Below are 24,570 nucleotides of genomic sequence, written 5' to 3' on the forward strand. Positions count from 1 at the left end.
GTAATAGTCCAGTTTCAGACTGTTACACTATGCTGGCTCACACAGCTCTAGGCTCATAGATAATTAAGCATGAAGCTTTCCTCACCCCACCCCATTTCTTTCTACTTTTCTCTCTCCCTTTTATTTCTCCCTTTCCCATTCTGCTTTTTACCTACCCCTACTCTTTTTATCTTACTCCTGCTGTCTTTTATTTATACATTTAAGATAGGATGGGTACTGCAGACACCATAGATTCCACCTATGAGTATTCCTTGCCTAAGGGAAGTATATGGGGTCCTTGGGGTCATCAGAAGTCAACAGGTGACTTAAAGGTGACACAACATCCAAAACCAAATTCAATTATTGTGGATGCTGCCCCATTCAAGATCTCTCAAAAATATTCATTCTGGCTCAGCAAATAAGAAGTTGGATGGGGAAAGAAAATTTATTCTGCTGTTGCTTTTCCCACCTTGATTGTTAACTACAGCCCCTATATTGGCAGAAGTTTCTATGGCAAAAATATTCCTATGCTTTTTAGAGCCTTCAAGAGTAAAATCACATAGTCACTCCCATCCTCTAGGCTGACGTTCATTCTCTTGCATGGCAACAGATTCAGACTGCTAAACATGCTGGAGATTTAATGTGTAAGACCATAGCTAGTGCAATTGCAGTTTACAGACATGTATTGCTCTGATTCAGTTAGGCACATTATTGCTGTAGTTCTGAGGCCATCTACTCAGCACTAATCCACATGTAAATGACACAGATTTTCTGAATTCCTTAGTTTAAAGAGGTCTCTGAAAGATGCAAGTATTACCCACATTTTGGACTTTTTGGGGGTTATAGTTGATTTTCTTGGTAAAAATGCTAGTTTTATTCATAAAGGAGATTAATGCGTGATTCCTTTGTATATGTTGAGAATAGTTATAATGTGTGACTGGTATGTTCAAAGAGTAAACTAATTTATAAGGCAACTAGCTGTGCCCGGCCACGTGTTGCTGTGGCTGATGGGAATCATTTGTTGACCAGGTGGAATAGCAGTGAATGCCTTGCAGCCTTAAAGTCTGGGTGTTTTCTCCTTACGTGAATCCTTGTTTGGTGAGCTGGAATACAATGAAATAGGTTTGCTGCTTGGAAGGCTGGGTACTTGCGTTGTAGGGAAATGGTTTTTTTTAGCCAATTTAAATTGTACTGAATAGCCTCGCTGTTTCAAAGACTGACTGCTTTCTACATAGGGGCATCCTTTCTTGGGCAAGCTGAATGAGACGGAGTAGCCTGATAGCTTGAAACCCTGAGAGTGTACAATGAAGGGGAAGTCTTGCTTGGTTAGGTTGAACAGCACTGAATAGCCTTGCTGTTTGGAAGCCTGGTTGCTTCCTACCTGGGGGAATTGTTTGTTGGGAGGTGTTAGCTGGCCCTGGTTGTTTCCTTTCTGAAATTCCCCTTTTTAGGGTGTTCCTCTTTATTGAATGTCCAGATTTTAGAGATTATATTGTTGCTTCCTGCCTGGGGGAATCCTTTGTTGGGAGGTGTTAGCTGACCCTGGTTGTTTCCTTTCTGGAATTCCTATTTTCAGAGTGTTCCTCTTTATTTAATGTCCTGATTTTAGAGATTATATTGTTCTGTATTATTACACCACAGTGATTTTAGATATGATATTTTTGCCTGAGAGTACAGGCAGGCAGCCCCTCTTTCCAATCCCTGGAAGAGAGACAGAGGCCCAGGCAGCTGAGGCTGGGAAGGTAGGGCCCTCCTCAGAAGAGGGGAAAAGGGGAGGGAGGCTTTAGGACACGGCGGGGGGGGGCTCTTCCCGGCCTTGCGGCCACCCCTGCCTCCGCCTCTGGAGGCCTCCATCTAAAAAAAACAAAAGAAAAAAACATTGCGGCCTGGCGGCCTCCCTCCTTGGGGTCGCGGCGCTTCCCGGCCTTGAGGCCTCCCCTTCAGTCGTCTATGTCCAAAAGAAAAGAAATAGTTAAAAGAAAAGAAACCTTGGGCCTTGCAGCCTCCCTCTGGCTGGCAGGAGGCATGATTGTGTGGTCCTCTTAAGATAGGACTTGAAACTTCCAGCTGATCTAATGACAAATGCAAATCATCTGCCTTGGACCCAAACAGTTACCACTGCATTAAACACCAAAAATAGACAAATCTAGTAACTGAACTGTCTGTTTTGATGCCTGTATAATAGTATTACAAAGTGTATCAGTTCACTGAAGGCAGTTTCTAGTCCTACTTTAAACATGATCTGGCCCTGATAAACAAGACTTCACAGGAATTGTTCTGAAGGTCAATGGTCCATAATATTAAGTTTTCTACATGATCTGTCAATTTAACATACAATTTTAGCAACATGCCTTTTTAGATGACCTTTTTTAATTCATCATACAAGACAAGAACAAAAGCACCCCCCATGCCTCGAAGAACATTGGACCATGCACCCTTGAAGAAAGCTTTTCCACCCTCATCTCTTGCAATCTTTCTCCAGCAGTCAATTGTTCCAGAATACATGATATCACTTGCTTTACGGCCAGACTGCATCATCATTTGACGGCGCACAGTGTCAAAGGGATAGGAGACTACACCAGCGACTGCAGTTACTGATTGTGCAATCATCCAGCTGATAAAGATGTGAGTGTTCCTAGGATCTGGGAGCATACCTTTTGCTGTATCATAAATCCCAAAGTAGGCAGCCCTATAGATGATTATACCCTGGACAGACACATTGAAGCCTTGATATAAACCCCGCAAGCCATCGGATTTGAAGATTTTGGCCAGGCAATCTCCCAGACCCTTGAATTCTCGGTCACCAGAAGCTTTTCCGACATCAGCAGCCAGGCGGGTTCTTGCAAAATCCAGAGGATAGACAAAACAGAGAGATGTGGCTCCAGCGGCACCGCCGGAGGCCAGGTTGCCAGCAAAATATCTCCAGAACTGTGTGTGCTTATCTACTCCTCCTAAGAAAATTTTCTTATATTTATCCTTGAAGGCAAAGTTGAGAGCTTGAGTGGGAAAGTATCTGATGACATTGGCTAAATTCCCGCGCCAGAAGGACAGCATTCCTTGCTCTTTAGGGATGCGGACTACGCAATCAATGATTCCTTTGTATTGTTTGTCAGCAGTAATCTGCTAGCTTGCATGTTGTACCTGGAGCAAGAGCTTGACCCGCTCGATGGGCGCCACGGCCATCTTGCTGATGGCCGCCACCACGCCGCCCGCCAAGAAGTCCTTGGCGAAAGAGAGGGCCGCGTCCGCCATGGCTCGACTGCTGTTGCCGGAGGGGAGAAGGAGGAGGACGGCGTGGCTCAGGATGCACGCCGGAAAGGAAGAGCCGCCGGCGCTGGAGTGCTAAATCGGCTGGCAGGAGGCTGAGGTGGTTCTTGGGGGGGGGGGCCTCCCTCCGGCCTGTGGTGCATGAAGGAGGCCGTGGTGGCTCTTCGCTGGGGGGGGGGTTGTTCCACGCCTGCTTGGGCCCCACCGCGGCCTGACAATTTTTACTCCACGGCCCGCCGCGTGGAGGCCCCTCCTCCGACCACCATGGGGCCTTCCAGCCAGGCTGACGGCTGGGTTTTTAAGGCCCCGTGGAGGTTTTTGATGGAATTTTTTGTTGTATCAACCTAGAGGCGTGGATGATGGGTTGTGTTGTCAAATTACGAGGTTGGGGGGCCTGTAGTTTTGTTGTTTTGCTCGGTGCCGCGATTCCATCACTCTTTTATATATATAGATACACATGCATTTCTTATGTGTATTAAGAAAGGAGTAGATATACATTGTGAAAGATAATGCTACAACCACTTTTAGTTGCAATATAGGATTTACAAATCTGAAGGAGTTTAGAAGACTTTTAATGTAATTTTCATTTTTGTAGCTACAGAATTAACAACAGCTATCTGACTTAGATTGTACTGAAAATATACACTAATATGGGCATAACTATGGTGAAAATAGTAATGCTTACTTTTTTCTGGTTCTAGGTTTATAAAAACAGGAACAGATTTATGTATGTCAGGCTGAAACTGTATTTAGAGTTGCCTTTGGTAGATGTATTTTGAAAAGTGCTGATTTTGAGTTTCAGGAAATCGAGTATACATATACACTGTAGGCAACTGTAACTAGATCTCTTAAGTAGTTGAGCCTTGCTAATTTCCTCAACTATCTATCCCTCTTAGCAGTTATTAAATCTTTGAAGTGATGTTCATGTTATACCCAGTGGTTTTACAGTTACATAAAAGTAATCAGTAATATCCTTGTGCCTGCCAATTTTGAGCTGCACAATTCAATTAAGTTTGTTTTCAAGTCTATGTATTGTTTTTGTAAAATAAATTATAGTTTATATTTAAGCTCTTAATTTTTTTTTTAAAAAAAAAGATTTAGGCTGTAATCCTACACACTTACCCAGATACAAATCATGTTCAATTCTTTAGCAATACCTTAGATTGTATTGTTATTCTTCCAGTTTTCTTGTAGGTACTGCAAGATACAGGCACTATGTAATCGTAATAAAGTGAACTGTCCTAACATAATAAATCATTTTGCTAATGTAGCATACCAGAAGGATTTAAGCTAAAGTGAACATTTGTAAAATCACTCCTACTTTTAGCTGAATTGCCCAAGCCAAAGCCCGAAAGCAGTGCCTGCAGGGGGGGCTTCAAAAGCCCACGTGAAAAAAGTCAAATGGGGCTTAAATTTGTCTCTGAATTAGCTTCTTAATTATTTATTTAACAGGAGTAGCAAAATAAGCCAGGAACTCTTGATAATCATAGTTTGCCCATTACATCTGAACTTGGAAACTCACAATTAATGACTTCCAGACAAGCCAAAATATGAAGTCATGGTTTAACTTTTGGTCATCAGAATCTGTCCACTGCTTGTTGGCTCCCTAGCACATTGTGTACATCTAGTCTGTTATCAAGAGAAACAGAGGATGTAGTAAGAAAATTAATGTTCTTACCAGAAGTATTATTTTACTTGGCAATAGTAGAATTTTCTGTATTGATGAAAAGTTTTATAATTTTAGATAATTTTTAAAAACCTTGTGTATCATCTTCACTTGTTCTGTTCTCTCTTTTCCAACAGTTTATCTATGTATCGAGGGAATTGCAGGCCTATTCGATTTGAACCACCCATGCTGGATTTCCATCAACAGTAAGTTGGAAACATTTTGACTAGCACAAGAAAGCCACAAGAAATTAATGGCTGAATTCTTTGTTTATAGATAACTAAAAAAATGGTTACTTATCAAATCAGATGAAAAGTGTGTCAGTTTTGTTCTTTTTGCATTGTTTTTGACTAAGACAAAATATAAATAGAAATATTTGGTGTACAATTGCTGAAATTTGTGCTCACTGATTTCTCAAATGGAGAAAAATTGAGTATATAGGGGGGAAAGGTAGAAGAATTAAAAGTAGAAAGAATACATTGCAGGCAGCCCCCAAGTTATGAACAAGATAGGTTCTGTAGGTTTGTTCTCAAGTTGGAATAGATACATTTTTAACTCCATCCAAATACACGCGCGCACACACACACGCACACACACAAGTTTTGGATAGCATAGGGAAGTGTAGTGGGGTTTTTTTGTTTGTTTTTTTGCTGTCTGTGCCTCTGTTCAGAAGATTTCACCTCACTCTGTCCTTGTGATAATTAGATTTTGAAAAATTTGGCTTGTTGTGAAAACAAAGATTGGTGATAAAGCTTCAGTGGAAACACCTTTTCCCCATGATAACTGTTTCAGGAGTGAATTTACCTTCCTAGCAGTAGATTTTTCCCTGTTGTCTCACCCCTGTTCTTAACTATGAGTCGTATGTAAGTCAAATGTTTGTAATTCTGGGACTGCCTTTATATGTCTTCATACTTCTTTTTGAGGAGTTGTTCTATTAGAGAAGAATCTAATTTGGCCACAAAATATTTGACAATGAACCAATTGTACAATGGAATTACGATTAAATAATGCATCATCTGTAATATTTATACATAAACAGAGTGGTATCCAATTTGACATGAAGCAAAAATGAAAATGGCAAATCCCTTTATAGAGTTCGGGGATGTGGTCATTTTTTCACAATAACTTTTTATAAATATATTAATTAATTTGTAATCTTCACTGATAGTTAATTATACAATACTTTGCTATTAGTTAATTAATATTATACAATCATATTGTAAAATTCATTTGCATTTGTTTGGTTTCTTTGAATACTCATGTTTAAATTCAGTGTTCTAATTAAAAGTAAATTTGAACAGAGATGAATGTGTCAGTCTTTAAAGTTCATCCTGGATATATTAAAGTACAATATGGGAGCGGAGTGAGCGCCCGCTGTTAGCTCCAGCTCCTGCCAACCTTGCAGTTCGAAAACATGCCAATGTGAGCAGATCAATAGGTACCGCTCCGGCGGGAAGGTAACGGTGCTCCATGCAGTCATGCCGGCCACATGACCTTGGAGGTGTCTACGGACAACGCCAGCTCTTCGGCTTAGAAATGGAGATGAGCACCAACCCCCAGAGTCAGACATGACTGGACTTAACTTCAGGGGAAACCTTTACCTTTACTATATGGTGATTATATTTGAATGATCAGTTCCTTTTTTAAGAAAAACAGAGGTCGTGTTCTTTATTGGCATTGTCTGTGTGCATTTGTCAGTCTTCATATTGCTTTCTTCATATTGCTAGAGTTTAGAATGAATTCAGTTCAGTAGTCTATGTTTTCAATAATTTAGTGTTGCCTAATTCTGTTTGCAAAATAAACCTCTTGTAGGGAAAGGGAGGATTTACCCATGGTTGTTCAAAATTCCTTCCTTTTCCTTTACCAGTTTAGCATAACATTTGGTTAGGCCTACGTGAAGAAAAAGAGTAAAATCAGGGCCTACAGTTTTACTAATCCAATTCAATGAGTGTTTGTGTGTGTGTTTTACTGGAAGGTTGGTTGACAGTGACAATCTCCATTCCTATTCCCTGAACCAAGAACAAATCTAGTTTTGGTTGGGAGTAGATATGAGGTATGGAGATCAGGACTCATTATTTGATAGCATTGTCAGATGCAACAATTTTAAAACCAATATCTCTGCACATTCTGTCGCCAACTGTTACTGATTATGTTATACAGTAGAGTTCCGGTTATCCGACTTCCAGTTATCCAACCTACCGTATTGTCCAACGTGCTTGCCGGAGGGACGAGACTCTTCCCTTTAGCAAGCACCCGGGGCCCGCACTTTGAGGAAGTCAGGTACACGTTGTCTTGCAACAAGCACCGGGCTTCCCTAAACTGGGCAGGCCCTGGCCAGAGGGATGACGCTCGTCCCTCAGGCTAGCATCCGCACTTTGGAGAAGCCGGGTGCGCATTGCCTAGCAACACGCACCCGGCTTCCCTAAATGGGGCGGGCGCTGTCCGGAGGGACGAGGCTTATCCCTCAGGTCAGTGCCCACACTTGCCGGGAGGGGATAATAGGGCCTCCCTATTATCCAAAAATTCTGGTTATCTGACATTCCGCCCACCCATTTATGTCGGATAACCGGAATTCTACTGTAGTTTAATAAATGAATGTACAAATAAAACTTCTGTTGGTACAAAAGTGGGGGCCATTAAAACAATCCATGGGGCCAAATACTTTGCCCAGCGATACTGTAGACCAGTGATTCCCAACGTGGGGGTTACCGCCCCCTGGTGGGCGCTGCAGTGATCCTGGGGGGCGGTGATGGCCACAGGTGCATTTGCCATATGCATTAATACATATATCTTTCTGTTTAATTGCTATTAAATTTTTAAAAAATTAATTTCCAGGGGGCGCTGAGTAATATTTTTTCTGGAAAGGGGGTGGTAGGCCAAATAAGTTTGGGAACCACTGCTGTAGACCCTTTTCCCAAAATAAAAGAAATATTGAAGAATGATAATCCAGTATGATGAGCTCCAGTGAGAGGCTTTTCAATAATGGTGTTATAATCTCATCTCTTAAAAAGTCCTAACCATATTCTCAGGTTACATATACAGCAATATATCAATTGTCACAGGAGAAACAATACCTAAGATTACATTCATTGAATCTGTATCCAATCAGATGCAGATGTAACAGTGACCCAAAAGGACCAAGGAACACACCTTACAGCTATTACAGCCACTTTCAAAGTAGAATTATGAGTTGAAATTCATTGTGTTCTAAACTATATCAAAAGAGGTGGGGTGGAAAAGATTTTCACTTAGAAATCTATTTTCTGATTTGCTAGGAACTTAACTTCATGTCAAACTTGTGAGTTACATATTAGTAATTGATTTACAGGAGATTATGTGAATTTTGAAGTTTGTGTAAACTTTTCTTCTAAATAGTAATTTTCCAGCCATTCAATTAAATCAGCAATATAATCCACACGGTATTTCCTGCAACTGAAAGAAACAGTTGCACCTCCATCATCTAGTTTTAGGCTTTTATATCCCAAAGTAAAGAATTGAGGACAGCAGCCACAATGCTGAATTCTAGGCATGAGAGTCATAAGCTACAATGTTATTTTTCCCCAGAGTGGAAAATGCAGCAGTGATAGGGATGTTTCATGTACCCACAGTCTCTTTGTGGAATTAATTCCAGAAGAAAGCACTCTTTTTTTCTTTTTTGAGCTTCAGTCCACTCCATTGATCAATTCATAGTGAAAAGGTAGGGTATAAAATCTTCTGTGAATAAAATTGTTTGCAATATGTCAGCTAAAGATATCATTAAGATACAGTTGCAAACACTAATCTAAAAAGAATCCTATTTGGTTATTTTTATTTAAGTGGTTAGATATTCTGGAGTAATATAACATGCTATATTTGCTTGCTATGAAATAACAATGTAAAAAGTTATAGGGTGGTGGGATTTCAGAGATGCTGAATATACCAGAACAATTTTTCTTAGGTTCTTGATGTACTAAATTATCCTCGCTGCAACCATAATATTAAAAAAATACAAAGTACAGTATTACTAATTGTCTTTGTTCTTTTCACACAGGCCAGTTGGGATGCCAAAAATGGAAAAAGTTTATTTGCACAATCCCAGTTCAGAAGAAACTATTATATTAGTATCAATATCTGCAACAACCTCCCATTTTCATGCATCTTTTTTTCAAAACAGGGTGAGCCAGCTCTGGTTTTTCATGCTAATTTGCAAACTTATTTCAACCCAGCATAATAGATTTTAATTCAGTATCTACTTGACAAACTACAATATATCTGTGACTGAAAATAGCTTGACTTTCAATGCACACTTACTGAAGATACTCATGTGTAAGTTCATACGTAAGATGAGGGTAGGTTTTGGGGCCAAAATTATAGATTTTACTGCCATTCATGAATAAGTCAAAGGTTAAATTTAAAGGCATATCTAGAGGGGGTGAAATTTAGAGACATATTTTAACTTAAGTACTCACAAGCAAGAATGCGTATTTGGGAATGGATATTTGGCAAATCATATCTCCTGTTATCAAGCTGCCTGGGCCCTGAGATCCTCAGGAGAGGCCCTTCTCTAGGTCCCACCTCCATCGCAATCACAGTTGGTGAAGACCTGAGAGAGAGCCTACTCAATTGCTGCCCCTCAACTGGAACACTCTGACAAGGGAAGCCAGAATGGGCTCCCGTTGTCCTTCTGGCAGTAGGCAAAATCCTTTCTTTATAGGCAGACTTTTAAATAAATATTTTTAAGACCAAGTCAATGGGTGCTGTGAAGTGTTTTAGGTGTGTGAATGGGTTTATAATGGTTTTAGGCTATTTATTTTTAGTAGTTTCAGTGTTTAATCCTATTTTAATTTTTGTGTATTTTTAGGTTTTAAATTATATATTGTATTGTTTTTAGTGTTAGCCACTTTGAGTCTCTTTTTGATAGATAAAGCGGGATGTAAATCAATCAATCAATCAATAAAATACTAATAATGTCATTATGGCAACCCAAACAACATTGCACCCTAAGTACCTGTGACATGTGAATGGTGCCTGTGAGAAAGAAAGGCAGCCATCCCTGCTTCCTCACCTTTTCAGTCCGACCAGCTTTCAGCAACAATATGCAGGAATTTTATAGACTTATACAATATGCCCCTATTTATAGACTTATATAACATGCCTCTATTAAAAATGGCCACTGCCACACTGCTTGACTCCAAGTGCTCAAAATTGCAAGCCAGTGTTGTAGTCTGTTTCTAGCATCAATCCAGATTTTTTGCATAGAAAAGCCCCTCGAATTTCCTGTAACAAATGTATAACTTAAATTGAGCTTTATACAAAGGAATCTTGAAATAGTTACCTACAACCACATATACAATGAACCAGATTTTGATTACTGTTTCATTCAAAACTCTCATTCTATGCTCATTGATTCAAGTGAATATTGGAACTGCAATGTAATTTAAGAAAGGTAGATGGCTTGTCCTTGGCCCTTGCAATTATTGAAAAGGCTGTCCTTCCATCTTAACTGCCACTGCTGTGGTCTATGAAGGAGAGAAAAGTAGGCCATCCTTCCAGTGCTGTTCCTTTTCCTTATGTGCTACATCTTATAGAGATTGTAAGGTTGAAGTCAAGAAACTATCAAATCAGCAATTTGTAAACTCCTTTAGGCCTTTTTTGGCTCCATGCTGAGGTATAAAATCACTAAACAAATTAATAATATGTGTCCTGCTCACTTCAAACAACCAGCATGAACGCAGATCAAAGACAGCTGCTATCAGAACCGATCTTTATTGAAGAACACACGACTTGGAAAAGTCGAGAATGACATAATGTTTACATACAAGCAATTTTATCACCTTGGTAGCAACGTAACACCACACGTAAATATCATCACCAAATCCCACCCCTGTCTCACATTTCTACTATTCCCACACAAACTACTCATTATAATTGTTTAGATTTTCAACCCCGAGTTCCCATGCTCTGCTGCCAGGTGCTTTCCTGAGGCATTCAGGATTGTTTATGTTATGGCTCCAAATCCAGGGCTTGCAAATTCAGCCCTTGGAATTGGTCCCATGACATGGCGCCCCCCTTTTCTTCGTCCTCCTCTTCCGTGCTTCTTCCATCACGACTCTGAAATAAATCAAACAAGAACACTAGGTATCCATTTTGTCCAATGTACCCATATACTTTTTCAATAAACTGCGATGGAATACTGGATGTATTTTCCCCAAACTTTTTGGCAAGGACAATTGGAAAGTCACTTCGTTTATCACATCCTGTATCCTGAAAGGTCCAATAAATTTGGGGCCTAGTTTCCTTGAAGGTAGCCCCAATTTGATGTTTTGTGTGCTTAACCACACTAAGTCCCCTTTCTCCAGTTTATCGCCTTCCACCCTTTTCCTGTCTGCGAATGTTTTATACTTTTTGTGTGCTTCTTTCAAGGATGCAGTCACCTGACTCCAACATTCGAGCATTTGAGTTTTCCATTTCCCTGCCCCTGTTTCTTCATCCTCTGCCCACCTTGGCAATTGGGGCAGAGGCTGGATTTCATACCCGTAAACTACTTCAAAGGGGGTTTTATTTGTTGCGGAATGTATGGTAGAGTTAAAAGCTAGTTCAGCGAAGGCTAGCCACTTAGACCAATCATTTTGTCTCAGATTAGAGTACATGCGAAGGAACTGCCCCAGCGTCTGTTGAGTACGTTCTACCGCCCCGTTTGTCATGGGGTGAAAAGCAGAACTTAGGCTCCTTTCTGCTCCTAGCATTTCCAAGAATTTTTCCCAGAATTTTGCTGTAAATTGAACACCCCTATCACTGACCACTCTACTGGGACATCCATGAAGTTTGTAAATGTGGTTTATGTATAATTCAGCCAGTTTCTCTGCCGATGGTAGTTTAGCCAGTGTTATAAAGTGGGCCTGCTTAGAGAACAGGTCTAATACTGTCCATATGTAGCGATGCCCCCTGCTAACAGGCAGTTCTCCCACAAAGTCCATGGCTACACATTCCCAAGGTCTGGTAGGTTCTGCTACCGTTTGTAATAGTCCCATTGGTTTCCCTCCTCTCGGTTTATTTTTGGCACAATCATCGCATTGGATAACATAAGTTTTTATGTCCTTTCTCATCCCTGGCCACCAACAGTGTTTTGCTATCGCCTTCGTCGTTTTTGTAATCCCCATATGACCAGCGCTCTGGTTATTATGAAAACGATGCAAAATCTTAATCCTCAATATCGCTGGGATATACAGTTTCTTGTTCACAAACCAAAATCCTCCCTTCTGCTCCCCTTTTCCCGCGTTGGATAAGATCCACTGATCTCCTTCATATGACTGCCTCAGTTCCTTTTCCCAACTATCTTCTCCTTCAAATTTGACAGTAGCAATGCTCTCCCTTTGAGCCTGCGCTCTTGTACTGACAGCTAAACCCCATTGCCTTTCCGAAAATAACGTTCCCTCTTTTGCTGTGGTTATGTCCTCGTGCTGAGGCATGCGTGAAAGAGCATCTGCCAAAACATTCTGTTTCCCTTGGAAAAACTTTAATTGGAAATCGAACCTGCTAAAATATTGTGCCCATCTAATTTGTTTGGGGGATAATTTTCGAGGAGACTGTAAGTACTGGAGGTTCTTATGATCAGACCAAATTTCAAATGGGATTCCACTCCCTTCGAGGAAGTGTCGCCAGCATTCCAAGGCTTTTAATATAGCTAATGCTTCCTTTTCCCATATGGGCCAACATTTTTCAGTTTCACTGAATTTCCGAGATAAATATCCGCAAGGCTTTAAGTTCCCATTTTGATCTTTTTGCAATAGTACTGCTCCGTATGCACAATCCGAAGCATCACAATGTATTATGAAAGGGCTTTGAATGTCGGGGTGCTTTAGGACAGGTTCTTCTGTAAAGCGTTCTTTTAGGGTTTCAAAAGCCTTTTGGCATTCTGGCGTCCAGCTCAACTTGGCGCCAGGGGCTTTCACTTTCGCTGTCTCCCCTTTCCCCTTTGTTTTTAAAAGTTCTGTGAGGGGTGCGGTTATCTGTGCAAAGCCTTTTATGAATGATCTATAAAAATTTGCAAATCCTAGGAACGATTGCAATTGTCTCCTGGTTTGAGGCACTCCCCATTCCCTTACGTCCGACACTTTGGATGGGTCCATAGCTAACCCCTCCGGAGATATTCGATACCCCAAAAAGTCAATTTGCGTTTTATTAAATTCACATTTGGAGAGTTTCGCATACAGTTTTGCTTCCCTCAGTTTTTGCAAAACTTCCCGGACTAGTTCAATGTGTTGCTCTTTGTCCTCGCTTACGATAAGGATATCATCCAAAAATATGAATACTCCTCAATATAATAGTGGATGTAAGATTTCGTTTATAAGCTGCATAAAACAAGCGCCTCCATTTTTTAATCCAAAAGGCAAAATTTTATATTCAAAATGGCCGAATGCGCAGGAAAATGCAGTTTTCCAAGTATCCTCGGGTTTGATTCTTAATTTATGATAAGCTTCAATTAAATCAAGTTTGGTAAATATGCTTCCTTTCTTTAACACGGTAATCAGATCCTTTACTAAGGGCATAGGGTATTTATTATCGTTAGTAATTGCATTTAAATTTCGATAGTCAATGCACAGTCTTAAAGAGTTGTCTTTCTTTCTCCTAAATAACACTGGGGCTCCCAAAGGGGAGCTGGACGGCTTAATGAAGCCTCGCGCCAGATTCTTATCAATGTATTTCCTCAATTCCTCCTTCTCCTGGACAGACATGGGATACACTTTTGGTTTTGGTAAGTTTGCTCCTGGGGTTATTTCGATTTCTACTTCTATATTCCTTTTGGGAGGTAATTTACTTGCCTCTTTCTGATTGAACACATCCACAAAGTCCCTGTATTCAGGGGGCAATAGTTCTTGGTCTATTTCCCCCCCCTTCATCTTCCTCGCTCTCTTCCTCTGCTATTTTGCTTATCTCCCATTGTGTTTGTTGCTCTTTAAATGCCAGGCTCTTTCCTCTCCAATCCACTGCGGGGTTTGCCTGTTCAAGCCATGGAATCCCTAGTATGATATTGTATGTGGCAATAGGGGCTATCACAAAGGATATTCTTCCTTCCCATTTGCCAATTTTACATGGGATCCCCTGTATTTCTTTCGTAGATACTTCCCCAGCAGCAACTGATCCATCTAGCTGCGAAAATGCAATTGGGGAGTCAAGCAGCATCTGCTGGCACTTTAGTGCCCCTGCTAATTCCGGAGTTATAATGTTCCTAGAGCAACCACAATCCACGAACGCTCTACAGGTAGCCCGATTCTCTAACCCCGACAAGCAGATCGGCACCACCAGCATGCGTTTGTCTTGACTCACCAGCCTCTCCGGAGATTCTCGCACCTCCTCCTCCGCTCGTCTCCCGGCTGCTGGCGTGGGCTTTGAGGCTTTGGGCGGTTCTCCCTTTCGGGCCCAACATTCTGCCGCCCGATGGCCCGTCTTCCCACATACAAAGCATCCCGGTTTAGGTCTGTTGTCGTCTCCTTTGAAGGGGATTCCCGGCCTCCCTCCGGGTTTCTCCTGCTTCCTCGTTTCTCCCTGACCCCTCGCCACCGGTCTCTGCTGGCCGCTGCCGCCGCCGCCGCTCCGGAAGCGCTTTACTTGGGACAGGGTGGATTCGACGCGCCCTGCCAGTTGAATCCAACCCTGTAGTGTCTCTGGGTCATCTCTGTGTGCCGCCCAACTAAACACCTCGGGGCGCAGTCCCTCTTTGAATATTTCCACTTTGGTCACTTCGGACCACTCTGGTACCCTTTCCGCGAGATGGAGGAATTCTTCTGCGTACTCGGGTACCGTCTTATCCCTCTGCTTTATTCCTTTTAGTTGGTCTCGAGCCCTCAATTGCTCCAGCGGGTCTCTAAATCGGTTTTCCATTGCGGCGAGGAATTGGGGCACTGACCTCAAGCACGGGTCGCGTCTGGCATGTAGTTGCACATACCAGCTGGCCGCTCCCCTCCTCAGAGTATTACCAATGGCCCGCACCATGCTTCCTTCGGAGGGGAATGTGTGTGCATTGTCCTCCATGTATCCTCTGATGCCAATGAGGAAAAAGTTCAGTTCGGAAGATTCCCCTCCGAATTCTAGTTTGAGCTCCTCTCTCCTAGGCATCCATTCTGCAGCCCTCTGCCTTTGCATGGGTAGTCTGGGGAGGGGTTGCATCAGGTTCCCCTGAGCTGGCCCTTTGATCACTCCGCGTCCCAGCCCAGCGGTCGTTCCCCGCGGCCCTCGGGATTCCGCTGCTGCTGTCGGCCCTTCCACCCATTTGAATGCAGGTCCTGCTGTAGCCCCCGCACTTCGCACTCCTTCGCCGTACGGGGCATCCTCCCCGTCTTCGGGGATCTCCGGCTCCTCCTCGCCTTCATCCATTAACCCGCTGGAGCCGATCCCTGGTCCCAGCGGTCTTTCAACCCCGACACCCATTCGGGGGGTCGGTAGTACTGTTGGAGTTGGCGGTCTCAGAGTCTCCAAGGCTCGCTGGCGCTCCTCCTCGCGCGCCATCCTTTCCCTGAACTCCATCTCCTGCCAGTACTCCTCGTCTCCGTCGCCGCCTGCCGCCGCCGGGCTCTGCGTCGATGCGCGCTGGCCCCTCTGGCCCCAAGCCTCGTCCTTACTCGGCTCTCTTTCGGCACCGTATCGAGTGGGCTCCTTCTGGAGATTCTCCTCCAACAGCGGCACCAATCTTCCCACGGTCTCCGACAGCCTGGACAGGTTGGTCTCCAAGATAGACAACCGTAGGGCCACGGTCTCCGGCATGCTCCCTCCAGACCCCCAACTGGTCTCTGCAGCTGCTGAGACACCTCTCCCTCCTCTCTCCTCCTCTGGGGATTCTCTGGGTAATTCCGTTCGGTCTGGGGTATCCGGTAGAGGAAGCGATAGCTTGTAGCGTTTCCTCTCCCAGCGGCCGAGCCTCTGGCAAGGGCCCCTCTGCTCCTTTCGGGCTTTGATCGCCCCCTCCACTCATTTCCACTTCACTGCGGCTCCGCAGGAGGGTGAGAATGGGGATTCTCGACTTAAATGTCCTGCTCACTTCAAACAACCAGCATGAACGCAGATCAAAGACAGCTGCTATCAGAACCGATCTTTATTGAAGAACACACGACTTGGAAAAGTCGAGAATGACATAATGTTTACATACAAGCAATTTTATCACCTTGGTAGCAACGTAACACCACACGTAAATATCATCACCAAATCCCACCCCCTGTCTCACATTTCTACTATTCCCACACAAACTACTCATTATAATTGTTTAGATTTTCAACCCCGAGTTCCCATGCTCTGCTGCCAGGTGCTTTCCTGAGGCATTCAGGATTGTTTATGTTATGGCTCCAAATCCAGGGCTTGCAAATTCAGCCCTTGGAATTGGTCCCATGACAAATATGTAGCTTAAAAGTTCAAGAAAATTGGTTTTATTTTTGAGAGGATTTGTTCTCAGAGCAGTGAATGTTTCTGGGTGTTAAGTCCTATTAATAAGAATGAATCATTGTAACCTGAAAAAGCCAGCTGTTTATACATTGCAAGCTGAGGTTCGGGGTCTGGCTATAATCCACAGATCTATCTGTTTGCTATTACTTCGAGTGCCATGTTTCCATCTAGTGGAATCCTAAAATTTGTAGTTTGGTGAGGTACTTTGGTAACGTATTTTAGGAGAAACTAAAATTTAGTGATTTTAGTTTCTTCTAAAGAGAAACTAAAATTACTAAATTCCGCTTTTAATACTAGTTGCATTGATATTTTCATTTCCCTAAGGAAGGACTTGGAGCACAATTAAGCAAACTCTTTCCCATAATGATCATGATGTAGCTTGCTTTTCACACATCAATCCTCTTTTGAATGGCAGGTTGCAGGCTTTAAATACTTAAATTTCTTAGATTAATAACATGTCTTGATGTGTATGATGTTTATTTTTCAGAAAATTCTCCCAGGAGGGAATACATCTTTTGATGTAGTTTTTCTTGCAAGAATGGTGGGAAATGTAGAAAACACTTTATTTATTAACACATCTAATCATGGAGTGTTTACTTACCAGGTAAGAGGAAATGTCATATTAGCAATGCACTGAGCAGTAAATTGAAAATTGTGTGATTAGATCATTGTTCAGCAGAGATCTCTAAAGGCAAATTTTTAAAGTGAAAGTAATAGCTGTATGTGAGATACTGCCCAGTAACCCTGTTCCTCCAAGTATTTAGCATAGAATAAGATATTGTTCTGCTGCAGTATGCTAACAACATTTTATATTAAAATATAGCACTAAGTGAACAATGACTATTTCAGAAAGATATTTCAATATTTTGTATGTCATGATTTAATTTTTAAAGGAGCGATCCAATAGGGCAAAAGTCAAGTAAATAGATCTAGTAGATAGTAAATCATTTTCACTGTTAAAATGCAATAGTGATGTATGTTTGATTTCGGAGAGGTGATAAACATCTTTGAAGCTTGATCATACAGTAGCAATTTATAAATTGGTTTTAAGCATTTCATAATATTAAAAGGGCACAGGGAATAGAATTGTTAGCAAAGCAATTTTGACAGGATCAAGATTTTCAGTTTTTAAAAAAAACCTGTATGAAAAGGGCTAAAATAAGCATAATGCTGTAGTATTTGTTTTTTAGGGACAATGTTCAATGCATAATCATAGTAAAACAATAAAGTGAGACTAGGAAATAGGGAAAATGTCAGTGATTTAAATATATTCTGTGCTAAAAAGGATTTTTAATCTAAATGGTGGACAACAATTGTATTTTGAGAAAAACTTGTTCTGTGTGTCATTTGTATAAACGATGAAAGGCAGAAAAATTACATATTGTCTTTTAACAGCTTGTTTAAGCATACACAATACCATGCAAAGACAAGCCTGTTGGGAAAGAGTCCATTTTATGTCAAGATTTTTGGGGCTTTAAAGATAAAGAATCAGAAAGTACAAACATGCAACATGGTACTGAAAAGTGACTTTCTTTTTTTTTCTTAAACAGGTGTTTGGCATAGGAGTACCAAACCCCTATAGGTTGCGCCCTTTTATTGGGGCAAAAGTTCCAGTAAACAGCAGTTTTTCTCCTATAATAAATATACACAACCCCCATAGTGAGCCTTTGCAGGTAAGTAAAAGCAAACTAATATTTATTATTATTTGTTAAAGGAAATATATTTTAATACTTTTCCTGTATTTTCAGGCATTCTTTCAGTTTTGGGACTTGGATTGGAATGTTATTCTTACTGTTTTCTGTTGTTAAAATATTTGCATTAATCATAGTCAGTTATTACTGTGACAAAAATGGATTGGTGAAGTACAGTTGATTACATGTGAGACTTACATTTTTAGTTCACAGACTTTATATAGGTAGTTAATTATTTTAATTGGTGAAAATAAAATCTAGATGTATATTTAAGCAAGTAAGAAATCTTATTGCTGTCTTTTTAAGAGTAAACAAAATAGATGTTGTTAATTATTTGAATAGCTTTTCCTCCTAAAATATGGAGAATTACTAAACATACTGCTATAATCTGAATGGTCGATATATTTAATACCTCAACACTGAAAAAGCACTAAGATTTTTAAAAACAATTTTGTCACGAAGAATGTTTCCTCCATAAGTGCTTCAGTGTGTCAGGTTTGGGGGGACATGTATTGTCAAAAATTAAACTGATTTTATTTTTGGCTAATTTTACAGGTGGTAGAAATGTATTCAAGTGGAGGAGATCTCCACCTAGAACTTCCAACTGGCCAACAAGGGGGCACACGAAAATTATGGGTGATTATACATATGTTTGACTTTTCATACTGAGGTATTAGATTATTGCAAAAATAGTCCTGAGGCATCTTTAATGACTAATTAATTTATTTTGGCTTATGTCTACATTGTTGCTTTTGGCTGAGACCAAAGAAGAATCTCCCTTGATAACTGCTTTTGCTAAAAAGTATCCTAAGTTTAAACAGTATCTGTACTGCATGGAGCATACATATGACTTGTAACCTGCTAAGACTTTATTTAGTTTCTGGCCTTTCATCTTATCTCCATTGAAATGACTTATTACTGTTACTTGCCCAATTAAGAGTATAGATAGTTTATAAATCCAATTCAAACTTGGCATTTGGTTTAATCTGCTTGAGAAACCTGCACACTCTTCAGCATTTTGTTTGTTTATTTCTAAATATGCCATAATTATGCAGCATATTCCAACTGTGTTGTAAATGGCTTTGCGATCTTTCTATTATATTGCCTTACTGATTTTGTACAATTTTCTTTTTTTAATAGGAAATTCCCCCCTATGAAACAAAAGGAGTTATGAGAGCCAGCTTTTCTTCAAGAGAAGCAGATAATTACACGGCGTTCATTCGAATAAAAACAAATGCCTCCGATAGTACAGAGTTCATCATTCTTCCCGTAGAAGTAGAAGTCACAACAGGTTTGTTAAGATGTAATGTTTCTCTGCTCCATGTATTTCTCTGCTGCAGTAGGGGAAATGACTTACTTATTTTGTCCTTTCTTAAAGCCCCAGGAATTTATTCTTCAACAGAAATGCTGGATTTTGGTACATTACGAACACAAGGTAAGACTTGTATTTGAATATGCAAATTTTCACACTGAATACATCACTTCTAAAATGGATGAATAAGCATAGCATGTATCTGTTTTGTAATTTCACTGCAAGAGGTAAAACACAGTGTGCATCACCACAATATGTATATAGAGATGGAAGTGAGAAAGATGTTTGTTTGCTTTTTGTTTTGTATTTTTGGAGCTCAGTATGCATGCTCCTGTGCACACAGAAACCACAGCAGTTTTTTGACTAATGTGTTGGGTGCCAACAGTTATAATATACAACATTTAGCTGTGAAGAACCATAGAAATGATGTTGAATAAAGAAAACAGTGTGAAGAGAAGAAGAGATAGAATAAGAACCATTTCCATTTTCCCCAGCTGCTTCTATATTGTATTTGCTTACTTTTAAAGCTCACATAGAATGCTTGTGCCAGTTGGAATTTAAAATTGGATTTTGAACAGATTCTCTTTTTGAATCATTGAATAAAAATGATTTTTCAAAAAATGGGGCTACTATATATAGGTCATCATTAGTAATCATATTAGAGATAAGTATGCAGAGGATTTCTTTGAAACTGCTTCCAAATTAATGACTGTCATTCTGTAAAGTAAATTACTTACTTTGGATAATGGTGATAAACATCTCATACTGAAATGTTACTTTAAAAGAATTCAGTCTAGTGCCTTAGTTCCTTTTTATTGGATTTTAACAGATCTGCCCAAAATTTTAAATCTACACTTGTTAAATTCAGGGACAAAGGATGTACCAATAACAGTAAGTATTGTCCAATTTTATTCTTTATATTCTTTATTTTTCTGTATATCTAAAAGAGCATGAGGGATAAGGTGCCAAAAACTGAGTTCTGTTTAGTGACTCCCATTCTCCCACTTGCATTTTGATCAACATGAAATATCCAAAAGGTAAATTGGTGCAGGGTTTTTAAATTGATTTTTAACTAACATTTCTAAACTTGTACATATATTTATTTGGGGTTGATGTTTGTTCTTCCCTCTTTCTAACTGCTAGTTTAGTTGGAAACTGATATCATACAATTCTGTGAGCTTAGATCAGACTCAGAGACATATAAGTATATTCCACAAAGTATCTCACTAGTTTTGCTTTTATTATATTCAGTGGTAAAATTGTTCTTATAAAAATATAGTATATATAATATAAATACCCACAAACTTTATGAAGGGGCACTAACATGTGATTAGTCTGCAGATGTTGGTTGCAGGCTTAGAGAATCTTTCATAAATTCATAATTCTGGCCTGTTTCCTATTTTCTGGGTTATAGGATATTGTGTTCTACACTCTGAACTGTTAGGTTCATGGCAAAGAGATTGCCTTTGTTATAAGAACTGGAATCATTAATGTTGATCAATGCTGCACCTCATAAACGTGGGACTTCTGCTTGGGGACTTCATTCTTTACCCTTTAATAAGAGTACACGACTGAGCTGGATATGATAGAGCCAAGGCACTAAAGTAATGTTGTATGACAACTGTACTCTATGATATTTACCCCCATTCTTGCTTAATATTGGCTACATATGTATGATCTCATGCTGCAGAGTCCTAGTGCTTCGATTATTGCTCAGATTTCTACTGCCGTTCTTGCTATAAAGTAATCTTTGGGAATCAGGAGAACATCAAGCATCAGTGGAAGGCTAAAACATTTTCTTCATATTTCCATGTAAACACAGTGATCTGGTGGAGGAGGATAGAGTTCAACACCAGAGGAGTAGATCTGGAGTGCTCTTCCAACAGTTTAGAGGCAAGGAAGAAACTTCATGCGAATGTCATGAGAAAGGCCAAGACTATATTTAGCAGAAATCTAATCTAGATATTCGTAGAACTAAATTCCTTCAAGACTCTCTAATATTATTGTTGCCAATTACTATAGGAATAAAAAAAGCTTTGTATAGCCTTTTTATATTGAGTCCTATGAAAAAATGCTCAGATTTAAAAGAAAAATAAAAGTTGATAATATTAAAGAGCTTTTCTGTTTGTGTTCCAGAAAACCTTAGCTTTTATTTACATTTGCATTGTAAGCATACTTTAAAATTAATATGCTTTTTACTGCGTGTTCATTCTTATGCGCTCGTTATGAAGAGAAGTCTAACATTGTTTTGAGCAGACATCTTTTCAGACAGCAGGTCTGCTTTTAAAAGGCCTGCATGGAAGCTGGTATGCTTAATATTTTTAGATTAATATTTGTTTCCAGAAGGAATCTGTCCTGTCAATGGTGTTTATCCCACTGGAATTCATGGTACTTAGAATTCTGTTGCTGAACTACAATTCCCTTTAACTCTCACATTTACCAGGCTTGCTGGATTGAGAAATTGGAAGTCAAGACAAATCTGAAAGACCACCATAATTTGTCTCTTTGTTACAAAAACTTAAAGAAATCAAAGCACTTGCAGCCTGGTTTTGTATCAGTAAATATTGGCTAAGTTATGCTTTGTTTGTTTTCCAGAGTGTTAGACCCACACCACAAAATGAAGCTATCACAGTACATTTCAAGCCGGTTACGTTGCGAGCTTCTGAAAGTAAATACACCAAAGTTGCAAGTATTAGTTTTGATGGTAAGCACTGGAGTTTCTCAATCCTTTTTAGCTGATGACTAATATGTTTTGAAAACTATATTGTCCTACTCATTTAGTAATTGGAATGCTTTATGTGTGGGTGGCTGAATATATTACTAATGATAGCAAGCTTGGGGTCTCTACCTGTTTATCTTTTCAAAATAGACTGGTTAGACTAGCTTAATTAATGCAGGCAGATTTTACATACCTTTTGTGAAGCAAAGATTCTATTATCTATTTGGTTTACTGAATTCTGTGAAGCTCTAAATGTTCCATCTTGCTGTTCACTGCCCAGAAAGAGTAGAGAGAGTACTGGGGTGACATTAGAAGTCCTTCTTTGACGTAAAGCAGTATGAGGTGCCATTTATATACCTACCACCCTCATGAAGTTTTATGATAGACAGTTTTAATGATGAATTTTAAACTCCACTGTGTGCCTAATTTTTGTTTTGTGTATTTTAATATGCATTTTATGTAAATATGTTTTAATACATTATTTTATGGAGTGTTTTATAATGATTATGGTTTTTATATTTTAGTGATGCTGTAACCCGCCTCGAGCCATGAGGAGAGGCGGGCAAGAAATAAAACTAATACTATTATTGTTATGAAGCCAGTTAAGCTTGGTGCGTAGCTAATAAACAGCATTATGCTCAGATTTCTGAACTAAAGAGTATCTTGTCCTAATAGATTAACTGAGTACCATGGTTACAGAATATTTAAGAGTTCAAAATAGAGCATAATAGTTATTAGCCAACCAATGCTGTAACACTGAAAACTTTTATATTTATAGCCTCAAAAGCAAAACGACCTCCACAGTTTTCTGGAAAAATAACTGTTAAAGCAAAAGAGAAGAGCTATTCGAAACTTGAAATTCCATATCAAGCAGAAGTATTAGATGGGTAAGAGTATGCTGGAATGCATTAAAAAGAGCAATGTTACATGTCTGAATTTGCACATCATTTTTCGTCACATTATATACAAAATAGTAGCAAACAGAAACAAGTCCTGTTCCCCTCTATCAGTCTTGCCTTAATTAATGTATGGATACTGGATAACAACTGTATATTTTTATTTTTCCTCCTGGACATAGAGCTGCTAGGGGGTGGGGGTGGGATGTCTAACCTGGCCTTCATAGCACAGTTTTTTGATCAAACAGGACTGGGGTAGGGAAACTATACATGATAGCCAAGATAGTGGTGGCTTGTTGCCAGGGATCATTGCTTATGCATAGATGCAAGAAGGTGTGATCTGAAGAACTGAACTTTGAGCAAGTAGTATGAGGCATATATACAAATAGGCTAGCTTTACCATGTGTACAATGAATATGTGCAGGGTGTATTCACCTTCCAATTCACAATTCACCTTCCAACTAATGATTAATTCTATAGCAGTTTCTTAGGTAAGGAGTACTCTGATGTTTTGCCAGTTCCTTTCTCTATTTCTAATTCTCACTTGGCTTTAGATTTATTTACTGTTGAACTGACAAAATGTTGATTTTCTGAAAGGCGTTTAAGGAACTATTTATTCATTCATTCGTTTGTTCAGGTTTTTAAGACTACAGAAAATAGTTATTAATTTTAATGAATTTTATTTCTGATTGTGATAGTAGAACACAGGAGAGAGGCTTTTAAACGTTTGTGTGAATTTGGACTTGGTGATCATTGGAATCAAGAATAGAACTGTTGCATACCCTTAGGCATGCAGTGATGTTCATGAAGTGAAAGAAACAATCTTAAGAAAATAATTTAGTCTTCCATAGATTGCTTAGCCAACTCTGTTGTCTGTGTACTGTGAACTGATCTTATCACTTAAAGCAGTACAGATCTATACCTTGATGTTCTTATTTTGATATAGATACTTAGGATTTGATCATGCAGCCACATTATTTCATATCCGTGATAGTCCAGAAGACTCTGTGGAAAGATCAATATATTTAACAAATACATTCAATTTTGCAGTCTTCATTCATGATATAATACTTCCAGAAGAAATTAAAACAACATTTAAAGTAAGCCCACTTATTTTGAATCACAGTCTTTCTTTACTATAAAATGTTACACAAATCGGACTCATCGGTAATTTGAATTTTATTTCTTGAACTAGATCCAGAACTTCAGCAAACCAGTGTTAATTCCACCAAATGAATCCAGATACATTTTCACACTTTATTTTGTGGCTTCTCTCTCATCTCTGCACATTGATAACAATATTTTGCTCATTACCAATGCTTCTAAATTTCATCTACCTGTGAGAGCATACACTGGATTTCTAGATGTAAGTATCTTGCACTTAAAAAGGGATTTTTAATTTTTAAAGAAACAAGATGTTTCCCATTGTTTGAGTCCTTGAATAATCAGTGTTCATCAAGAAGTTGAAAACAGATTCAGAACTGCTTAGAGGTTATTTTGTTGCTGTTGTAGTGGTTTATGAAACCAAACGTAGAATCTACCCAAGCCAATAGACATACTTTTTTGTCTTGGAAATCCTCTATACCAGCAAATTACTAATCATACTTTAATTAAAAGGAAAATATTAC

The 24,570-nt window shown here is 39.6% G+C and overlaps 1 protein-coding gene and 1 pseudogene across 2 annotated transcripts in view; one reads left to right on the forward strand and one right to left on the reverse strand.

The window, feature by feature from the left end:
- tmem131 (transmembrane protein 131) overlaps window positions 1-24,570 on the forward strand; it is an 87,260-nt gene that overhangs the window by 33,693 nt on the left and 28,997 nt on the right. For both annotated transcript variants that reach the window (XM_008107092.3, XM_016992338.2), the window contains exons 4-15: window positions 5,050-5,118; window positions 8,943-9,066; window positions 16,812-16,928; window positions 17,875-17,997; window positions 18,571-18,651; window positions 19,156-19,306; window positions 19,394-19,450; window positions 20,157-20,218; window positions 21,923-22,031; window positions 22,825-22,933; window positions 23,889-24,042; window positions 24,138-24,308. In XM_008107092.3, the coding sequence (XP_008105299.1) occupies window positions 5,050-5,118; window positions 8,943-9,066; window positions 16,812-16,928; window positions 17,875-17,997; window positions 18,571-18,651; window positions 19,156-19,306; window positions 19,394-19,450; window positions 20,157-20,218; window positions 21,923-22,031; window positions 22,825-22,933; window positions 23,889-24,042; window positions 24,138-24,308 (1,327 nt within the window). The remainder of the gene's footprint in view (window positions 1-5,049; window positions 5,119-8,942; window positions 9,067-16,811; window positions 16,929-17,874; window positions 17,998-18,570; window positions 18,652-19,155; window positions 19,307-19,393; window positions 19,451-20,156; window positions 20,219-21,922; window positions 22,032-22,824; window positions 22,934-23,888; window positions 24,043-24,137; window positions 24,309-24,570) is intronic.
- Window positions 2,303-3,293, reverse strand: LOC100564975 (ADP/ATP translocase 2-like; annotated as a pseudogene).

This window comes from Anolis carolinensis, chromosome 3 (genome assembly GCF_035594765.1).
Source record: "Anolis carolinensis isolate JA03-04 chromosome 3, rAnoCar3.1.pri, whole genome shotgun sequence".
Lineage (NCBI taxonomy): Eukaryota > Metazoa > Chordata > Lepidosauria > Squamata > Dactyloidae > Anolis > Anolis carolinensis.